Genomic DNA, 16,873 nt, shown 5'->3' with positions numbered 1-16,873 from the left:
ATAAACGGTGCCAAAAACTTGATGTGCAAAGATATACATACCATTTTTAAATTTATAACCTAATAAAACTTTATTGCAATTATAAGTAGTGTACCTAGTCCATTTATTTTATATAAAAGTAAGTCGTGTATCAAAGTCAAAGAAGTGGAGTTAACTAATAAATTAACAATTAAAAATTAATCAAAGAAAAAACACCTAAATATGAGGGTTTTTACTGATTTCGCAAGTTCAGTAAATTAATTAAAACAATAGCAAGTAAGTAATTAAAACTAAGCAAGAAAAGAAAACAATTATTAATTCATGTTTAAAGGGTAATTCCATTTAGTTTGAATTCCCCTCTCTCTTATGGTTGATTTCTATTGGATAACTTATTGTGATTACCAATTCATTAAGTTAATACTTAACATGTTCTAATACCTATTTTTTCCAATTTATGAATTACCTTGCAATGATCGAGTACAAGTTAAACACAAAATTGATATAAGCATGAATTGGACAATGAATGACAAATCTATGAATTACCTTTCCTAGATCAACACAAGAAAATCAAGGACAAATTAATGATTAAGTATGCTCTGTAACACAATCAAAGCGGTAACTTTTATTCACTTAATTCTAGGATTTGCTCAATCACTAGATCTAATTATTTAATGTTCATAAACAACCCGATAACAAATTCATGCAATTAGAATGATCATCTACTATGAAAAACTTGTATAATATGCACTATAAGCTGTAACTTCAATATGAAGGGATTATCATTTGTCAAACACTAGTAATATCAACATAAAATATCCATAAATTCGAAATCAACACATATATAGGTTATGGGTCCATTTTCACTAAGAAGAAGTATATGGTGATTAGCCTATGATTAAAACAGAAACAAGCATAATATCAAAGCTAACAAGACTAGACATGGTTAAAGGTAGCAAACCGAATGATTGCATATCGTTCTTCTTCTTATGATTCTTCAATGCTTGAACATCAAAAGAATTTTGAACATCCATTGGGTCTCTAGAGGGTTTTAGTGATAACTATTAGCTTTATTCTCATGCCAACCTCTGAATTTTGACCTAATGCTCGATTTATATAGTTGCCAAAAATTGGTCACCATGCCAAGGAAATTAGACCTCCACGTTGTGACCCTCACTTTAAACGCATATGCCCTAAGTATCATAAGTTTTTGCATCAGGAAAGGTGGCCACGTCGTGGCCTTGATATTGCCATGTCGTGGCATGCATTTTGTACGACTTCTTCTATCTTCTTCTTTATTTTTAGCATCAGTCCACCATCTATCCAACTTTCTTCAATTTCAGCTCCTTTTCCTTGAGAATGTCCTATTTTAGCTGCAAATTAGAATTTAGTATAATAAGTATCAAATATCTTTTAAATTTACAAAAATATAGCTTAAATATACTAAAATAAAGCATAAATATGTGAATAAATATGACAATATTAGTCATCCCCATATCACCTTTTTTTATCTCGAGACGTATTTGGGTTGAATGTCGTTTTTATTCTAAAACTGTGATAGCCAAGATTTCATGGCTATGTCATGGCATGAATATTCTTACTATTGAAGTCCCACAACGTGACCACCCTTATGTCATGGCATGAATATTCTTACTATCGATTTTTGATTTCTAGTTTCACCACTATTTGGAGTATGTTTTCTTGGTGTGTTAGATATTCATTCCTATATCAAACTAGAATTCTTATTTTCCAAAATTTATTACAAGATGTCAACCACACTAGATTCGATTTCAACCTCACCACTTTTATCCCAGGGGAGTCTGTCCATTTTTTTCTCTATTTTTTTTATTTTTTTGTTCTTTATTTTTAAGGCATGCAATGCATAAATTTAATGAATTAATTGTGAGGTAGGGGCCGAAAAATGGAGTACAAGCATATTGATTTGAAAATAAAAAATTTATTGTAATAAGATTGTTATATGATTATGTCAAAGAGAAATTACAAGGGTTCTCAGAGAAAAAAATGTAGACTACAAGGAATAAAGCGGATATAAATACCAGCTAGACAGAAACCCTAATGGGCTAAAGACAAAAAAGAGCTCATAAACAAGCGGGCTAATAATATATACTAACATCCCCCCTCAAAATCACAATGTCGCATAAATAAGCATTGAGATTTTGTCACATAAGAACCGAAACCGAGAAGCCGATAAAGCCTTCGTAAAAATAACCGCAAGCTGCAATGTTGATGAAACAAATGGAAGCTAAATGGTCCCAAGCTGCAGATGATGACGAGTAAAATGACAATCAATCTCAATGTGCTTCGTTCGTTCATGAAAAACAGAATTCTTCGCAATTTGTATCGCACTTTTATTATCACTATTCAAGGGAGTAGGTGCTGAAATGTAAACTCCCATATCCGCAAGAAGCCACCGTAACCAGATAATCTCACATGTAGTTACAGCCATAGCATGATATTCAGCCTCCGTGGAAGATTTAGAGACAACATCCTGTTTCTTGCTCTTCCATGAAATAAGAGACTCTCCAAGAAATACACAAAATCCAGTGGTAGACTTACGATCATGACGATCACCATCCCAATGAACAGAGGGAAACAAGAGAGTCTGAAACTGAGTGCCACGAAGATATCTCGGAATACGAAGAACAGCTCCCCAATGAACAGAGGTAGGTGCAGTAACAAACTGACTGGCAATATGAGCAAAATGAGCAATATCTGGACGAGTGACTGTGAGATTAACCAAACTTCCCACCATAATACGATAAAGCTTCGTACCAGACAAAGGAACACCATCAGTAGGAGAGTATCGAGCATTGGTTTCAAGAGGGGTATCAACAGTCCGATTGTCAGAAATTCCCGCCCGTGTAAACAAGTCAGATATATATATTTAGTCTGGGAAAGAAGGTACCCTTTCTTAGACTGAGCGACCTCAATACCCAAGAAATAACGCAGCAAGCCCAAATCCTTCATAGCAAATCTACGAGCTAGATCATGCTTCAAAGACTCAATACCACCATGGTCATCACCTGTAATAATCATATCATCCACATATAAGGACAGAAGAATCCGTCCTGTACTTGAGCATCTAACAAACAGAGAAGAATCGTGATTACTCTGGACAAATCCAAGAGAGGTAATCACTATGGAGAATTTCTCAAACGAAGCACGAGGGGCTTTCTTGAGCCCATACAAATCTTTACGAAGCCGATAAACCTCGCCCGGTCGGTGTTGAATTCCTGGAGGAGGGGTCATATAAACCTCTTCATGAAGGTCACCATTCAAAAAGGAATTCTTGACATCGATTTGAAAGATCTTCCACTGTCGAATGGATGCAACTTCAATCATAGTACGAATTGTCGTCATCTTTGCAACTGGGGAAAATGTCTCCTTGTAGTCAAAACCATACTGTTGGGAATACCCTTTTGCTACAAGTCTAGCCTTATATCGTTCAACAGAGCCATCAACTTTTGTTTTATCTTGTACACCCAACCACAACCTATCGTATGTTTCCCAGGAGTAAGAGAAAGCAAATCCCATGTACGAGTCTGATGAAGAGCAGTGAGTTCTTCAGCCAAAGCATTCTGCCAAAGAGGATCTGAAACAACTTCTCTATATGATTCAGGTTTAGACAGATGATGGATGCTTGCTATAAATGAAGCAAACGGTCCTGAATATGTAGAGTAAGAAAAATTTGGTAGCTTGGTGGACTTGACAGGATGAGAAGATCTCCTGAGGGATGGTGGTGGAGGAGGATCCTGAACTTTAATAATCGGAGGATCAGGCTCAGGAACTGGTGGAGTCGAGGCACCCTCTGAAAAAGTGGGTGTGTCATGTGATGAGGGATCATGCTGGATAAATGAGTTTTGAGCCTTTATATCTTCATTAAAAGGATCAATACGCAGAAGGTCACACTTTGTTACATTGTTGGTTGTAGCAGGAATCAAGTAGAAAGGAATATGTTCGAAAAAAGTAACGTGCCGAGAAACATATAACTTCTGACTCACAGGATCATAGCAACGGTATCCTTTCTGACCAATCCCATACCCCAAAAATACATAAATAACAGATTTCGGCCCCATCTTGTTCCTTTCAACATGAGGACGAAGAACAAAACAAGAACATCCAAAAACTCGTAAGGAAGAGTAGTCTGGTGGATGACCATATAACTTCTCAAAAGGAGATATTCCTAAGTTCAATGAAGTAGGATACAATTAATCACATACACAGTAGTTAGGACTGCTTCTCCCCAAAAGGCACTAGGGACCTGTGCAGACAGGAGCAATGAGCGGGCAGTCTCAACAATATGACGATGTTTTCGTTCTGCCACACCGTTTTGCTGAGGTGTGTCAGTACACGAAGACTGGTGTATGGTACCATCAGAAGTAAGTAACTGAGTGAAATCATTAGAGGTATATCACAAGCGAATGTTGAGTTTTAACAAGAGCTCTAAAATTGTTGTAAATACCAAAGAAATCAGATTTGCGTTTCATAAGATAAACCCATGTATATCGAGTATAATCATCTATAAAAGATACATAATAGGATGACCCACCCTTTGTGGATACTGGTGTAGGACCCCACACATCAGAATGAATAATATCAAAAGGAGCAGTAGAACAAGACATACTTTTATTGAAGGGTAAAGCTATAAATTTTGCTAGTTTGCAACCACTACAATCAGAAATATCACAAGAGTTTAAATGACCCAAAACACCACTAGATGCTAAAAAATTCAACCGTGATACATACACATGTCCGAAACGAGAATGCCAAAGATAAAACTCAGACGACAAAGGACTCAAACGAAAAGAAGATAAATCAATGCTGGAAGCAGCAACATCAGATACTTTGAGGGCCTCCAAGACATATAGTTCCCCCACCCTACATACGATCCCAATCACCTTCTGGGTGTGTTGATCCTGTATAACACAAACAGAATCAGAAAAGAACACCCAGTTACCAGACTTGCATAACTGACTGACAGAGGCAAGTTTCAAAGTAAATTTTGGAATATAAGAAACATCAAGAAGAGTTATACGAGAAACGAAGACAAACCCAACACCCTCAAATAACATAGATGTATCACTAGCAGACTTAACATAAATAGATGACACTTGCGACAAAGAAGTAAATGATGACAAATGAGGAGTCATATGATGGGTTGCACCAGAATCTAAAATCCTCAAAGATGAGGGAATACCTGAAGTGTCAAACGAAGAAGGACCAGAATGAGTCATAGATGCAGACATGGCAGTTGGATTAGAAGCCAAATACTGTCTAAAGCTCTCAAACACCTTGGGATCCAATGCAGATGGTGGCATATGTCCAACATATTCTGTGTCAACTAGTGCAACAACAACAATATCAAACTATGGAGGACGAGGGGTCCATGGAGGAGTACCAGAGGAACGTGACTGATACTTCTGTTGACCAGACCTATTTTGTTGCCCTGACTGAGGTTGACCAGATTTACCCTTGTTGAATAACAATGGACACTGAGCTTTCCAATGATTCTTGTGTTTGCAGAATGCACACTCATCATAAGTGACACTTGAAGTTTGTAGAGATTGAGTGGAGGAGACAGCAATCACAGCAGGAGCGGGAGTAGGAGTAGACGTTGCTTTAAACCCTTTATCTGTATGGGACTTGATACGAGTCTCTTCTGCAATTAGCTCATGTACAACTGAATTAACTGAAGGAAGAGGAGAGAGATGAAGAATTGTTCCACGAAGACCTTCAAAATCAGAACGCAAGGCCATCAAGATATGACTCATGTTCATAGTAAAGATATGTGTTATTGATCAATGGAGGAGCAGTAACTTGGAGAATCTCCAAGGATAAGACAATGGCAAGATCCATGTGTGAGTTCAAGAATATTGCAACTAGTAAAGCTATCAAAGAGGCTACATAGTTGAAGAACTTCATAGGTGATATTAGTGTCGTCCCTAGAATCAAGGATCCCATGAAAATCTTATGTGATAGCGAGGGTGCAGTCGAATTGAATAAAAAACCTCAGGATCATCGGATGTCGAGACATATATTTAGAAAATACCTCTACATTCAGAAGCGTAAGGCAGATTGAGACATAATTGTGAACAATGAAATGGTGAGTGGACAAAAACTATGTAGTCATAGTTTATTTGTTCCTTTTTTCCTTAACATGATAAGTGATCTCTATTTTGCGTTATCAGGTCTTTACTAAAATTGATGTGTTCAATTTAGTAATCATATGTAGTCGTCACAAATCTTTATTGAGAAATATAATATTGAACAACGATATTTGAACTTAATCCATGTCTCATGTTCATAAAAATGTATGGAATGAAGGAAATACTAATGACTTATCAAAGGACAAAATATTCAATTAGATCAGAGCTCAACACTTGCTTTGGATGACAATATTGATTATTAGGGAAGTATTGGACGTCATATACTTGACAACACATCCAAGTGGGAGATTGTTGGATTGACCGTCTAATCTTATTAAATAATTGGTAATATTTCTAATAATATTATAGTCATTTTGTGTTTCTCTGATAACCTAATTTACCATTAAGAAATTAGGATAAAATAAGTTATTAATTTTAGGTGAATTAATAAACTAATTGAAAATTATTTTTGAATTAATTAAGTAGTAATATTTAATTAAATAAGTTGAATATTAATTAATTAATTGGAATATTTTATACCTTCAAGAATAAAGATGGGATCAATTTTATCCTAGGGATAAAAAGATATGTATTAATTCAAATGAAAATAAATATTATCCTTGGAGATTTGAATTAAACTAAAGACTATAAATAGACTGCTAGTAATCAAATGATGGTACTCATTGGCTCTCCAAATTTTCATCCAACTCTTCCCTCTCTCTCATATATAATAAATCAATAACCCTTCTTGGGTTATTGTTATTTTTTGAATACATTCTCTCTTATAAAAGGTTTTTTTGCTAGTGGGTGTTTTGGGTGTGACTCCACTAGAGGGATTCATGGTTTGGGTCTTTGTCGTCCTTGCATTTGTCGTTGTCATGAGATCTAAATGTAGAAATCAAGAAGATGTAAAGGTTAATAAATCTCTTATTTAAAGTAAAATGCTATTATAGTAAATATGTATACTTAGGATGCATGTATACATAGGGTTTAAATTTTTTAATCCACTGTGCAAACTAGTTTGTATAGATATATCAATTCCTAATAAAAAAAATTAAATAAATGGTTTAAAAAAAATTAATTAAAAAAATGTTTTTAAAAGGGATGTTGTTGCCTTTTTAGTATGTTCGATAAAGGTTTAAAGGAGTCTTTGGCTCACTCAAAGAGTTATATAGAATGGCTTGGATTTAGGTGTGAAAAACAGTAGACTTAGATTGGTGGAAATGGTTAGGTGTAACATTGTGATAAGGGTATCGACCTTATATTAGCTAAGGAAAACCGAGGCTGAGAAGGTGGGGTAGGAACCAAGTGTCGATTCTTGTAGATTGAATAGGTTTTTTTGAGTTCTTATGCGAAAGGGTTTCATAGTTTTTGTATTTGTGTCTTCACTTGTATATTCGAGATGCTTCATCTGGTTTCGTAGTTTTTGCAGTTACGTTTCACAACTTTCGTCAGTTACATATTTTGAGAGGCTATTTAGCTTAGATATCGTGACTTCATTGGTCATTTCGTAACAGAGTCCGTTTTCATTTCATATATATAAGGGTTGTTAGTAAGATAGAGAGAGTATCTTTTAACAAGTTCCTTGCGTCATTGTAATTGGTCATGTCCTAACAGACTCCCTTTTACTTGAAGTATTCATACAATTTCGTCTTAGAAATTGTGATTTCTATCTTTTAGAATCTCAACGACCCTACAAGTGGTATCAGAGAATGGATTTCTTTGAGCTATTTTCAAATCACTAATTTCATTCGTGTTTTTCGAGTTTTCTTATTTCTACTTTGAATTTTTGATTTGTTCCACATTTTCCAAACTAATTGCAATATGATCTATTGTCCGACATTTTCCAATCTAATTTCATATGATCTAAAATTCATTGTCAGAACCACTCATGTGTTTTCATAGAAGGCGAAAAGGAAGACACACCCACGTGACATCATTGACAAAAAGAAAGACAATGTGTAAGATTTTGGGGTATAGAAAAGTTTGGAAATTTTGAGAATTGTGATTTCACTTTTAGATTAAAGTATTTGGGTGGTACTTGCAATCTTTAATCGGATAAGACTCAAAATTGAGAGCAAGAACATAAAATATGGTTGTTATGGATTTCGTGATTGTTGTTGTACTAGGATAAACGATAACCAAAATGATTAAGTAGTACATCTGTCTGAAAACTATCAAGCCTGTTTTCTTTGTCCAAAGCCTACTGCAACTGTCAAGACCAATAACAGTCACTAAAACCGGATCCATAATAAATGTCAAAATGAAGTCAAAAACCGGGTTCACTTACAGAAAATTCAGATTTCTAAAGCATTTGTATGTAGCATATAACTCATATAACAACCGTCAAAACCAATAACAGCTCGACCAAAAACCGGGTCCAAATACTAATCCAACTGTTAAAACCAATAACAGCTTGAACCCAGTCAGGGTCTCTGCCCCTTGGACCCCACTCCCAGGGGCGCTGCCCCTGGACCCCCGTTCGTTTAGAGGCTTCCCCCCTAAATGACAATCTACTTTGAATCTTGAATAAACTTAAAAAAAATGTGCATTCCACGCATTCCTAACTTGGTTAATATTTATCAAGATTGAATTTTGGTCAATAAGTCAATCCATTACACTTAAATACACATTGATGATCCAAAATCACCAACATATTGAAAGCTTTATTCATTCGTATAAAACAAGCATTACAAACATTTATTTTTTCCCATTTAATTATACATTTTTTATAGACATGTCCATAAAAAAGCAGACAAGCTCCATGTACTCTTTTTGAAACATTCATATCTATACCCCTGGTATAAACAACCACGTCAAGCCATGCTATGTTCCAAACTAAACTCGCTTGCTATATCTTCATTGGGGATATTTTGATGTTGATAGTCTGCTAGTACTGAAGAATACAAAAGCGAAATATATAAGAATACAAAAAATTGTTGTGTATTTTCATACTGAGAAAACATAAGAAACAGAAGAAAAAAAGCAAATGTTTTGGGATATAAATCTTACTGTAACAAAGAAAATGAAATGATACAGTTTCCATTCTAATACAAAATATATTATATGTAAAAATCTGGTTAAGACCTTCTAAGTGACATGATTATATTTTAACTAAATGATATTCGATATGCGTTCATTTTTTCTCATTTTTTCCGTATAATTACGTCCACTAATTCATTGATAAGAAATTCCGATAACTCATACTATATTGTATAAAGCAAGTTATATCTTTGTGTAAAAAAGTTATATGTGTGAACCTTATGTATATTTTTTTAAAAGAGAGGTACGACCTTGCTTTAAAAATTACCAATAATATATATCATGAAAAATGAACGTGAGTAATATATCATAGTCCTCAGAATCTATGATAGCGTGCATTCTTGCCTTAAAAGTATTCATTAAATAATAATCATATAAGAGGACTTACTTGAAAGTGTATCGAATCCTCAATCATCTTGATGACTGTATCCACAGTAGGGCGTTCCTTTGAATTGTTGCTTATGCACTTATAAGCAAGTTCTTTATACACTTGTAAAGAACGATCATCAATCTGATAACGTATAGCGGAATCAATTATTTTTTCGAGTCCATCACTTTGGACGAGACTTATTAGAGGTTGTGGATTAGTACAATCTCCCAATCTACTTAAGTTATCAACCAGCATTCCAGTCAACATTTCAAATAGCACAACGCCAAATGAATACACGTCCGAATTTTCATCAAGGATGCCACTTTCATGGTAAACAGGATCCAAGTACAGGTTTGTACCTTGTTGAGGCATACCAAAATCACAAATTTTGGCTTCTAGATTTTGATCTAGCAATATTTTTCTACTCCTGATGTTTCCATGTATAACTCTGTGATCATTCCCTCGACCTGAATGAAGGTATTTGAGTCCTTTCGCTGTCCCTAAGCAAATCTTGAGGCGTTGTGCCCATGTAAGGGAACGCCTCTTATTCAAGTCTTTGAAATGATGATCAAGGCTATGATTGCTAGCATACTCGTAGACAATAATCATCTCATTATCTTCATCACAATAACCAATGAAATGGATGACATTTTCATGGTGGAAGCTGGAAACTAACTTAAGCTGATAATGAAATTGGTTCTCTCCTTCGTATTCTTTGGGATCGATGCGTTTTATGGCAACTTTGCGGTTTTGCCAGCTTTGTGAAAGATGTCCTTTGTAGAATGCACCAATTCCATCACCTTTGATTCGGGAATCAGGACTGAAGTCTCCTGTTGCTAATTTTATCTCCTTAAGTGGAATTCGAAAACTTTCAAGGTTTTGGGGTTGGATGCTTCGTATGGTTACAGTTGAAGCAGCTTTGTTGTTCTGTAAATATAATAAAAAATAGAAGCATGTTTTCTTAATTAGAGGCCTCTACTAATTCTGCTATCGACATAACCAATTGATTAGAAAAGTCCTTAAAGACTTTCCGCTATTTCTTGTTTATGTTAATGAAAGTCGTATGTCTATAATAATGCAGGGAAATTAAATAATTTAATATAATAGTTTTGATGTTTTTAGTTATCTTAAGACATTGTTTTAACAGGTAAGCGAGTCTTATTAAAAATGGTAGCAATAAATTAAGCAAAAAAAAAAATACAAAATAATCTTGGACACGCAATCGTATTAGTATTTTTATTCCGTACTCTATTTTTTTATATATTGTTCTGATTTAGCCATATAATCTTTAAATAATTATCATATTACTATTTTTATTCCATACTCTAAAATCATTCAAAAAACTAATTGATAAATTAAAAAAAAAAAAGTAAACTAGCTTTCTGGTTACCTTTATAAATGTACAAAATTTCAATATTTCTAGATCTTATTGCGATTTTGACAAGAAAATGGTTCGGTTTACAAGCAAGGAATCAACATAGTAATGTTATAATGTTTAATTAAACTTGCATTCTTAAATTATAAATTTTATAAGATAAAATCAAAACAAAGTTCTCTAAAGTTGGAAAGATTAATTTATGGTAAAAGCGAACCATGCATGCCCATTGGCAAAAACAACAATGAAATATTTTTAAATATCCTCAGAAACGTTAAAAAAAAAAAGAACTTACTTGAATATTCAATGCTTCTTCGATGCTCCCGATGATCCTATCCATTGTAGGACGTTCCTTTAACTTGAAGCTAATGCACTGATGTGCAATTTTGTTAAACGTATGAAAAGACCTCATATCAATATCACCTCTTATATCGGGATCAATTAACTTGTTGACTCCATCAACCAGTTCTTGGTCATCATAGTGGCTTCGGACTAAATCTAACAGATATTGTTCGTTAGCATCTCCAAAGAACCTTGGCTGGTAAGCCAACATCCCACTCGAAATTTCAAATAGCACCACTCCAAATGAGTATATGTCTGACTCTTTCGCAAGCCTGCCTCTTTCATTGTAAAGCGGATCGATGTAAAACCTTGTACCCGAAGCCTTTGTAATAACGTGGGTTTCTGCTTGATTTCTTGGACCAAATCTTGACAAACCAAAATCACAAATTTTGGCTTCCATATTGTCATCTAACAATATATTTGCGCTCTTGACGTCTCTATGAATTACTCTGAGCTTATGACCAAGTCCCGAGTGAAGGTACTTGAGTCCTCTTGCTGCCCCTAAACAAATCTTCAGTCGTTGTGCCCACGTTATTAAACGCCTCTTCTCTGGGTTATGAAGATGACGATCAAGACTTGTATTCATAGCATATTCGTAAACTATGATCATCTCACTTTCATCATCACAGTATCCGACGAATGGAATGATGTTTGGATGCTGGAAACTGGAAACCATATGGAGTTCGTTACGAAACTCATCATTTCCTTGATAATTATTCCTATTGAGGCGTTTGATGGCTACTGTTTGATCACCTAGTAGTGCTTTGTGGACCACACCAAATCCACCATCTCCCACGAGAGTTTCTGAACAGAAGTTATTTGTGGCCCGATTGATCTCCTCCAGTGGAATTCGATATTTTTCTAAGTTTAGCCCTGAAGAAGACATTGTTTTTGATATTGGTATTATCTATGGTCGTGCTGGACGCACCTCTGATTCTATAAATATAAATAGAACCTAGTCTGTTTTTTGGCGCCTACCTGGATTGCCCTTGGTTTAAAGAATACTATAATGTTGACTGGAATGAAGTTTTCATAAATTAAATACCCACTACACATCATACAATAAATCGTTTCTTTTTTTAATTTATAAAAAATAAAACAAATGCTAGTGTGGCAATAAAACAAATAACAAAATTGGGGCAAGAATTGTCTTTGGAGCAAAATTATAATAACAGTGTACCTATGAATTATATCCTTGAATATATTGATAGATCATAACTTCCTTATTATTCATGATAATTATATACAAACATATAGAGAATAAATATGCCCTAAGGGCCTTGGGCCTACAATGTAATTAACCTTACTAACTAACATCCCTACAGTTTAATAGTTTAATCGGAAGGAGACGATTAACTTATTTGAAAGCCAAAACATAGAACATAAAGTAGAGATGAAGATAAAAAGCAGAAACTAGATGCAATTATGGTGGGGAAGAACTTATGCTTTGGCGAAGTCAACGTCAAAAGTAGTACAATTTTCTTTAGGAGGAGAAGGAGCAGAAGATTTGAGATGGGGGTGGCGGGGGGGGGGGGGGGGGGGGGGGGGTTTGACGTGATTGGATAAAGAATCCACGTAGTTCTAACCACTAAAAAAGGATATCGGAGTTGGAGGTCGATAACCAAGGGTTGTGGTTAACAACAGAGGGTTTAATCTAAAGCTCCAACCTGCATGATTACACACATAATTACACAAATGACAATTACATAAGATTATATAAAAAAATACCTAAACCTTAAGGGACTTCGGCTTAAACCCTAACTTTACAAACTAACATATATGGCATTCATGTCATAAAGAGGTAAATAATTAATACACTTAGTGTATGTGTAACATCCTAAAATTTAAGACAGGGTTCTTCAATTAACAAAGTAAATAAATGAAAGATGGTTTATGAAGATAAATCACCAAAGGATAATTATATCATTAATTCATATAATGTTTAGAAAAATATAAGTGAAAATAATGACATGTTAAAAGTTAAAGGGGCAACTGTGATAATCAGGTGAAACTTAGGTTTGAATCAAAATTTGACCAACTTACTAACTTGAACTAATTTTGTGAAGATTAGGATGGAGAGAGACCATTTTGGAAGCTAGTTGAAGCTTCTACGTTAGTTTGGAGTTATTTTGAAAGAGTTTTTGCAAGGAGGGACCAAAAGTCGCAAGTTGGAAAAGTTTAAAGCTAGTAATGGGTCTTCTCTCCCATTTTCTTGAGAAGAACGTGATTAGGAGAAAGGGGAGAGAAATGGCGATTTCTTCACTCTTGGGCATATAGGGTGTCGCACCCCAAAACCGGCACGACGGAAACGTTTTGGGGTGGATGATGTCATGTACAGTATCATAACAATGCATAATAGTAAAGACAAGCAACAACATCCATTGCATTAACGTAATAGTTAAATACATGTGTGTTCTTTTGTAAGTTTAACTGACACCAAAAATGTACAATCAAAATAAGACGAGTCTTGGATCCACTCCGTCCTTCAAAAGCTGCATGGGCGTACCTGTCTTACTGGTTCCCTGAGAATACAAGTTATTTTGAAAGAGAGTATTAGCATAAAATGCTGGTGAGTTCATAAGTATTTAGTTTCATTTAGTAGTTAAAAGCCACAATATGTTTGTATTAAAACCTTGAAATGTTTGTAAAGTTTTCCCATAAAATCCTATATTTTCTGCTTATAAATAATGTAGCCTTCTACCCGAGGCCCGACTGTTTTACATGTTTGTTCTTGAATAAAAATGTAATGTTTTTATATGTATTTGTAATAGTGGGAAAAATATAGTAGTACTTTATTACTGTGCAAAAGTATGTTTTCTCCCAATCATTCCTATTCTCTACTAGGAAAATAGTATGTTCTACCACAACAGTGACACTACTGACTATTAAATGAAAGAAATAAAGGCTCAAGGTCGTATTAAATGTACCATACTCCTTAATGAGTCCTATTTCCTTTAATTGTTAATTAAAGGTTTAGATGTGAATTAGTTTTAACCATGCTGATCGACGGCTGAATACTTGATGACCTTCTGGCGTCATAAAATAGTGAGGTGACATTTTCTCACCCCTTAGCCTTACCAGCTGGGGACTGTAGCTATTAGTCGGGGTGTGGGAGTGTCTATCCCGTATAGATCTATACACATAATGCCTACTCTCCCTCCAGGAGACTCTGGTCACAAAGGGATACAACAATGTATTGTTGTATCTTGAAGTAGCATTTCACATTTAAATTATCGTATCCTAATGTTTGTATAGTAAGTCATAGTGTAGTAATGTTCTCTCTGCACTAGTGTATAGTATGTATTAATTCTCATAATAGTATGTTTGTATCGACTCATAAGTGAACTGACTCTTGTATGTTTCGTCGTACTAGTCATAGTGAGTAGTAATCTCTTAAACTATACCTATTATAGTTTACTAGTAATGTTGTTTGTATGCCTTTGCTACTCAAAGGTATTGAACTGAAGTAAAAGCTTTTATATCTAAACACATATATATCATATATAACAAAGATTTCAACGACATTCTAACAAATAACAGTGTACTCTAAGTCCACAACCAAACAAGGAACAGTAAATAACGGGAGTTATCAGTCCTAAGTCCTTCAAATCTTACTTATATAAATATATCTGTATAGACATGAGTGTGACAATAATATATAAAAAAAGGTCTGATAGAGGATTTAGCATTTAAAAGAGTTTAATAAAATGTTTTGAAGTATTTGAAGTCCATATGTTTGATAAGAATTTGAAAGTAATAGAAAATCTTTTTGTTTGTTCTAGTTATTAATCACACGTGATTATTATAATAACTAGAATGTTCCAACTTGTATTCCCCCCCTCCCCCTCCGTAAAAGATTTTAAAATAATTTCAAAGGTTGATAAAGGGGTATGAACTCACCTGTAATGAGTGGTTCTGACTTGTGGTTGGAAAAAGGATTGTAGAGTGTCAGGTGTAACCTTGAGCACACAATGATCCTAATAGACACATATAGATATGTATGTGTGTGAATTTAGTGTATAGACGAATAAATAAGAAGGGTAACACCCTTATTGGTTAAGAAACTCTAAGATTTATGGGATACAATCACATATGATTGCATAACTAGGGTATATGCAAAGAGGTATGACCATTGGAGTTAACGATCCAAGTGTTCACGGTCCTTGGAGTTTACGATCTTAGGTGTTTACGGTCCAATGACCTTACGGTGATGGAGTTCACGGTCTAAGGAGATTCAATAGTAAACTCTGCAAACCTTGCACAAATGATGGTTTTCAAGGGCTTCATTCAAAGGCATCCGATTCTAGGGACCATACTTAGCCTTAGGAAGGGTAAAGGCTATAAGAACACCCCTTATAAGGGTTTACGGTCTATGAAGATTCATAGACCGTAAACTCTTTTGTTCAAGTAAAGAGTGATGATCTTAAGTCCAAAATGAAAGATTGTTACTAGATTCATGAAAGGGAAGATGATACTTACGGTTTCGAAAGCATAGAAGGTGTTTTCGGTCCAAAACACAACCGTGTGCTTGAGGATCTTTGATGATCTAGATAAAAGATGAAACCATTGGATGAATCAAGAGTGAAACATGGATTTAGGAAGGATCTAACACAAAAAGAAGGAATCACTTACTTGTTCTTGAATATTTGGAAGCAAAAGTTTATGCTTTTTGAGAGAGAATCACTTCTAAGGCTTGAGAGAGGGAAAAGAATGGCTGAAGTGATCACCCTCCATATATATAGGGATGGGTTTACGGTTAACATGACCGTAAACTCATTGGTCTTGACCGTAAACTCCCTTTTTGAGGAGGTTTACGGTTGCATGCAGTTAAGAACTTAAGTTGCAATCTCCAATCTCTTATTCCTTTCATGTACTAAGGTTAGAACACTCAAAAGAGGTTCCAAACAGTGATAACTGGAAGCTAAATTAGTCTAACACTGATAGGTTTATTTAATTAAACAAGCTTGGAAATTTCTGGTTGTCACATCATCCCCCCGTTAGAGGGAATTTCGTCCCGAAATTAGAGTTTAAGCAACTAAGTTATTACAAATAGTTAAGTAAAAAGTTGAGGACATTTAAGTTTCATTTGATCCTCGCACTCCCAAGTGAATTCGGGACCTTGCTTGGCATTCCAGCGAACTTTCACTATCGGGATACGACTTTTCTTCGTTCTTTTGACCTCTCGGTCCATGATCTCTACAGGTTCTTCCACGAAGTTGAGGCTCTCGTTGATCTCGATCTCGTCGAGTGGGATAACAAGAGTCTCGTCGGATAGACACTTTTTGAAGTTCGAGACGTGGAAAGTAGAATGTACGTTGCTAAGTTCGTGGGGTAGGTAGAGTTTGTAAGCTACAGGGTCGATTCTAGCGAGAATCTCGAAAGGTCCTATGTATCTTGGATTGAGCTTCCCACGCTTTCCGAAGCATATCAAGCCCTTCTAGGGTGAGACTTTCAAAAGAATGCGATCTCCTACCTGGAATTCCAAAGGTTTCCTTCTCTTGTCAACATAGCTTTTCTGTCGGTCCCTAGAGGCTTTCGATCGTTTACGACTCCGAATGATCTTCTCTGTCGTTTCCCGAATGATTTCCGGACCTGTGAGAG

At 35.2% G+C, this 16,873-nt stretch overlaps 1 protein-coding gene across 1 annotated transcript; it reads right to left on the bottom strand.

The window, feature by feature from the left end:
• Positions 1-8,678: 8,678 nt before the first annotated feature.
• LOC145070685 (putative serine/threonine-protein kinase PIX13) lies at positions 8,679-12,183 on the bottom strand. The gene is made up of 3 exons (XM_079017643.1): positions 11,226-12,183; positions 9,574-10,482; positions 8,679-9,039 (listed from the first exon to the last, which is right to left on the bottom strand). Exons 1-3 carry the CDS (start codon positions 12,156-12,158, stop codon positions 9,034-9,036), a joined length of 1,848 nt encoding a protein of 615 aa, XP_078873769.1. The 5' UTR covers positions 12,159-12,183; the 3' UTR covers positions 8,679-9,033.
• Positions 12,184-16,873: the final 4,690 nt, after the last annotated feature.

Source organism: Lactuca serriola, chromosome 1, assembly GCF_051521515.1.
Source record: "Lactuca serriola cultivar US96UC23 chromosome 1, Lser_US96UC23_V15, whole genome shotgun sequence".
Classification (NCBI taxonomy): Eukaryota; Viridiplantae; Streptophyta; class Magnoliopsida; order Asterales; family Asteraceae; genus Lactuca; species Lactuca serriola.
The sequence above is the reverse complement of the archived record's forward strand: the minus strand, read 5'-3'. Positions and strand labels throughout refer to the sequence as shown.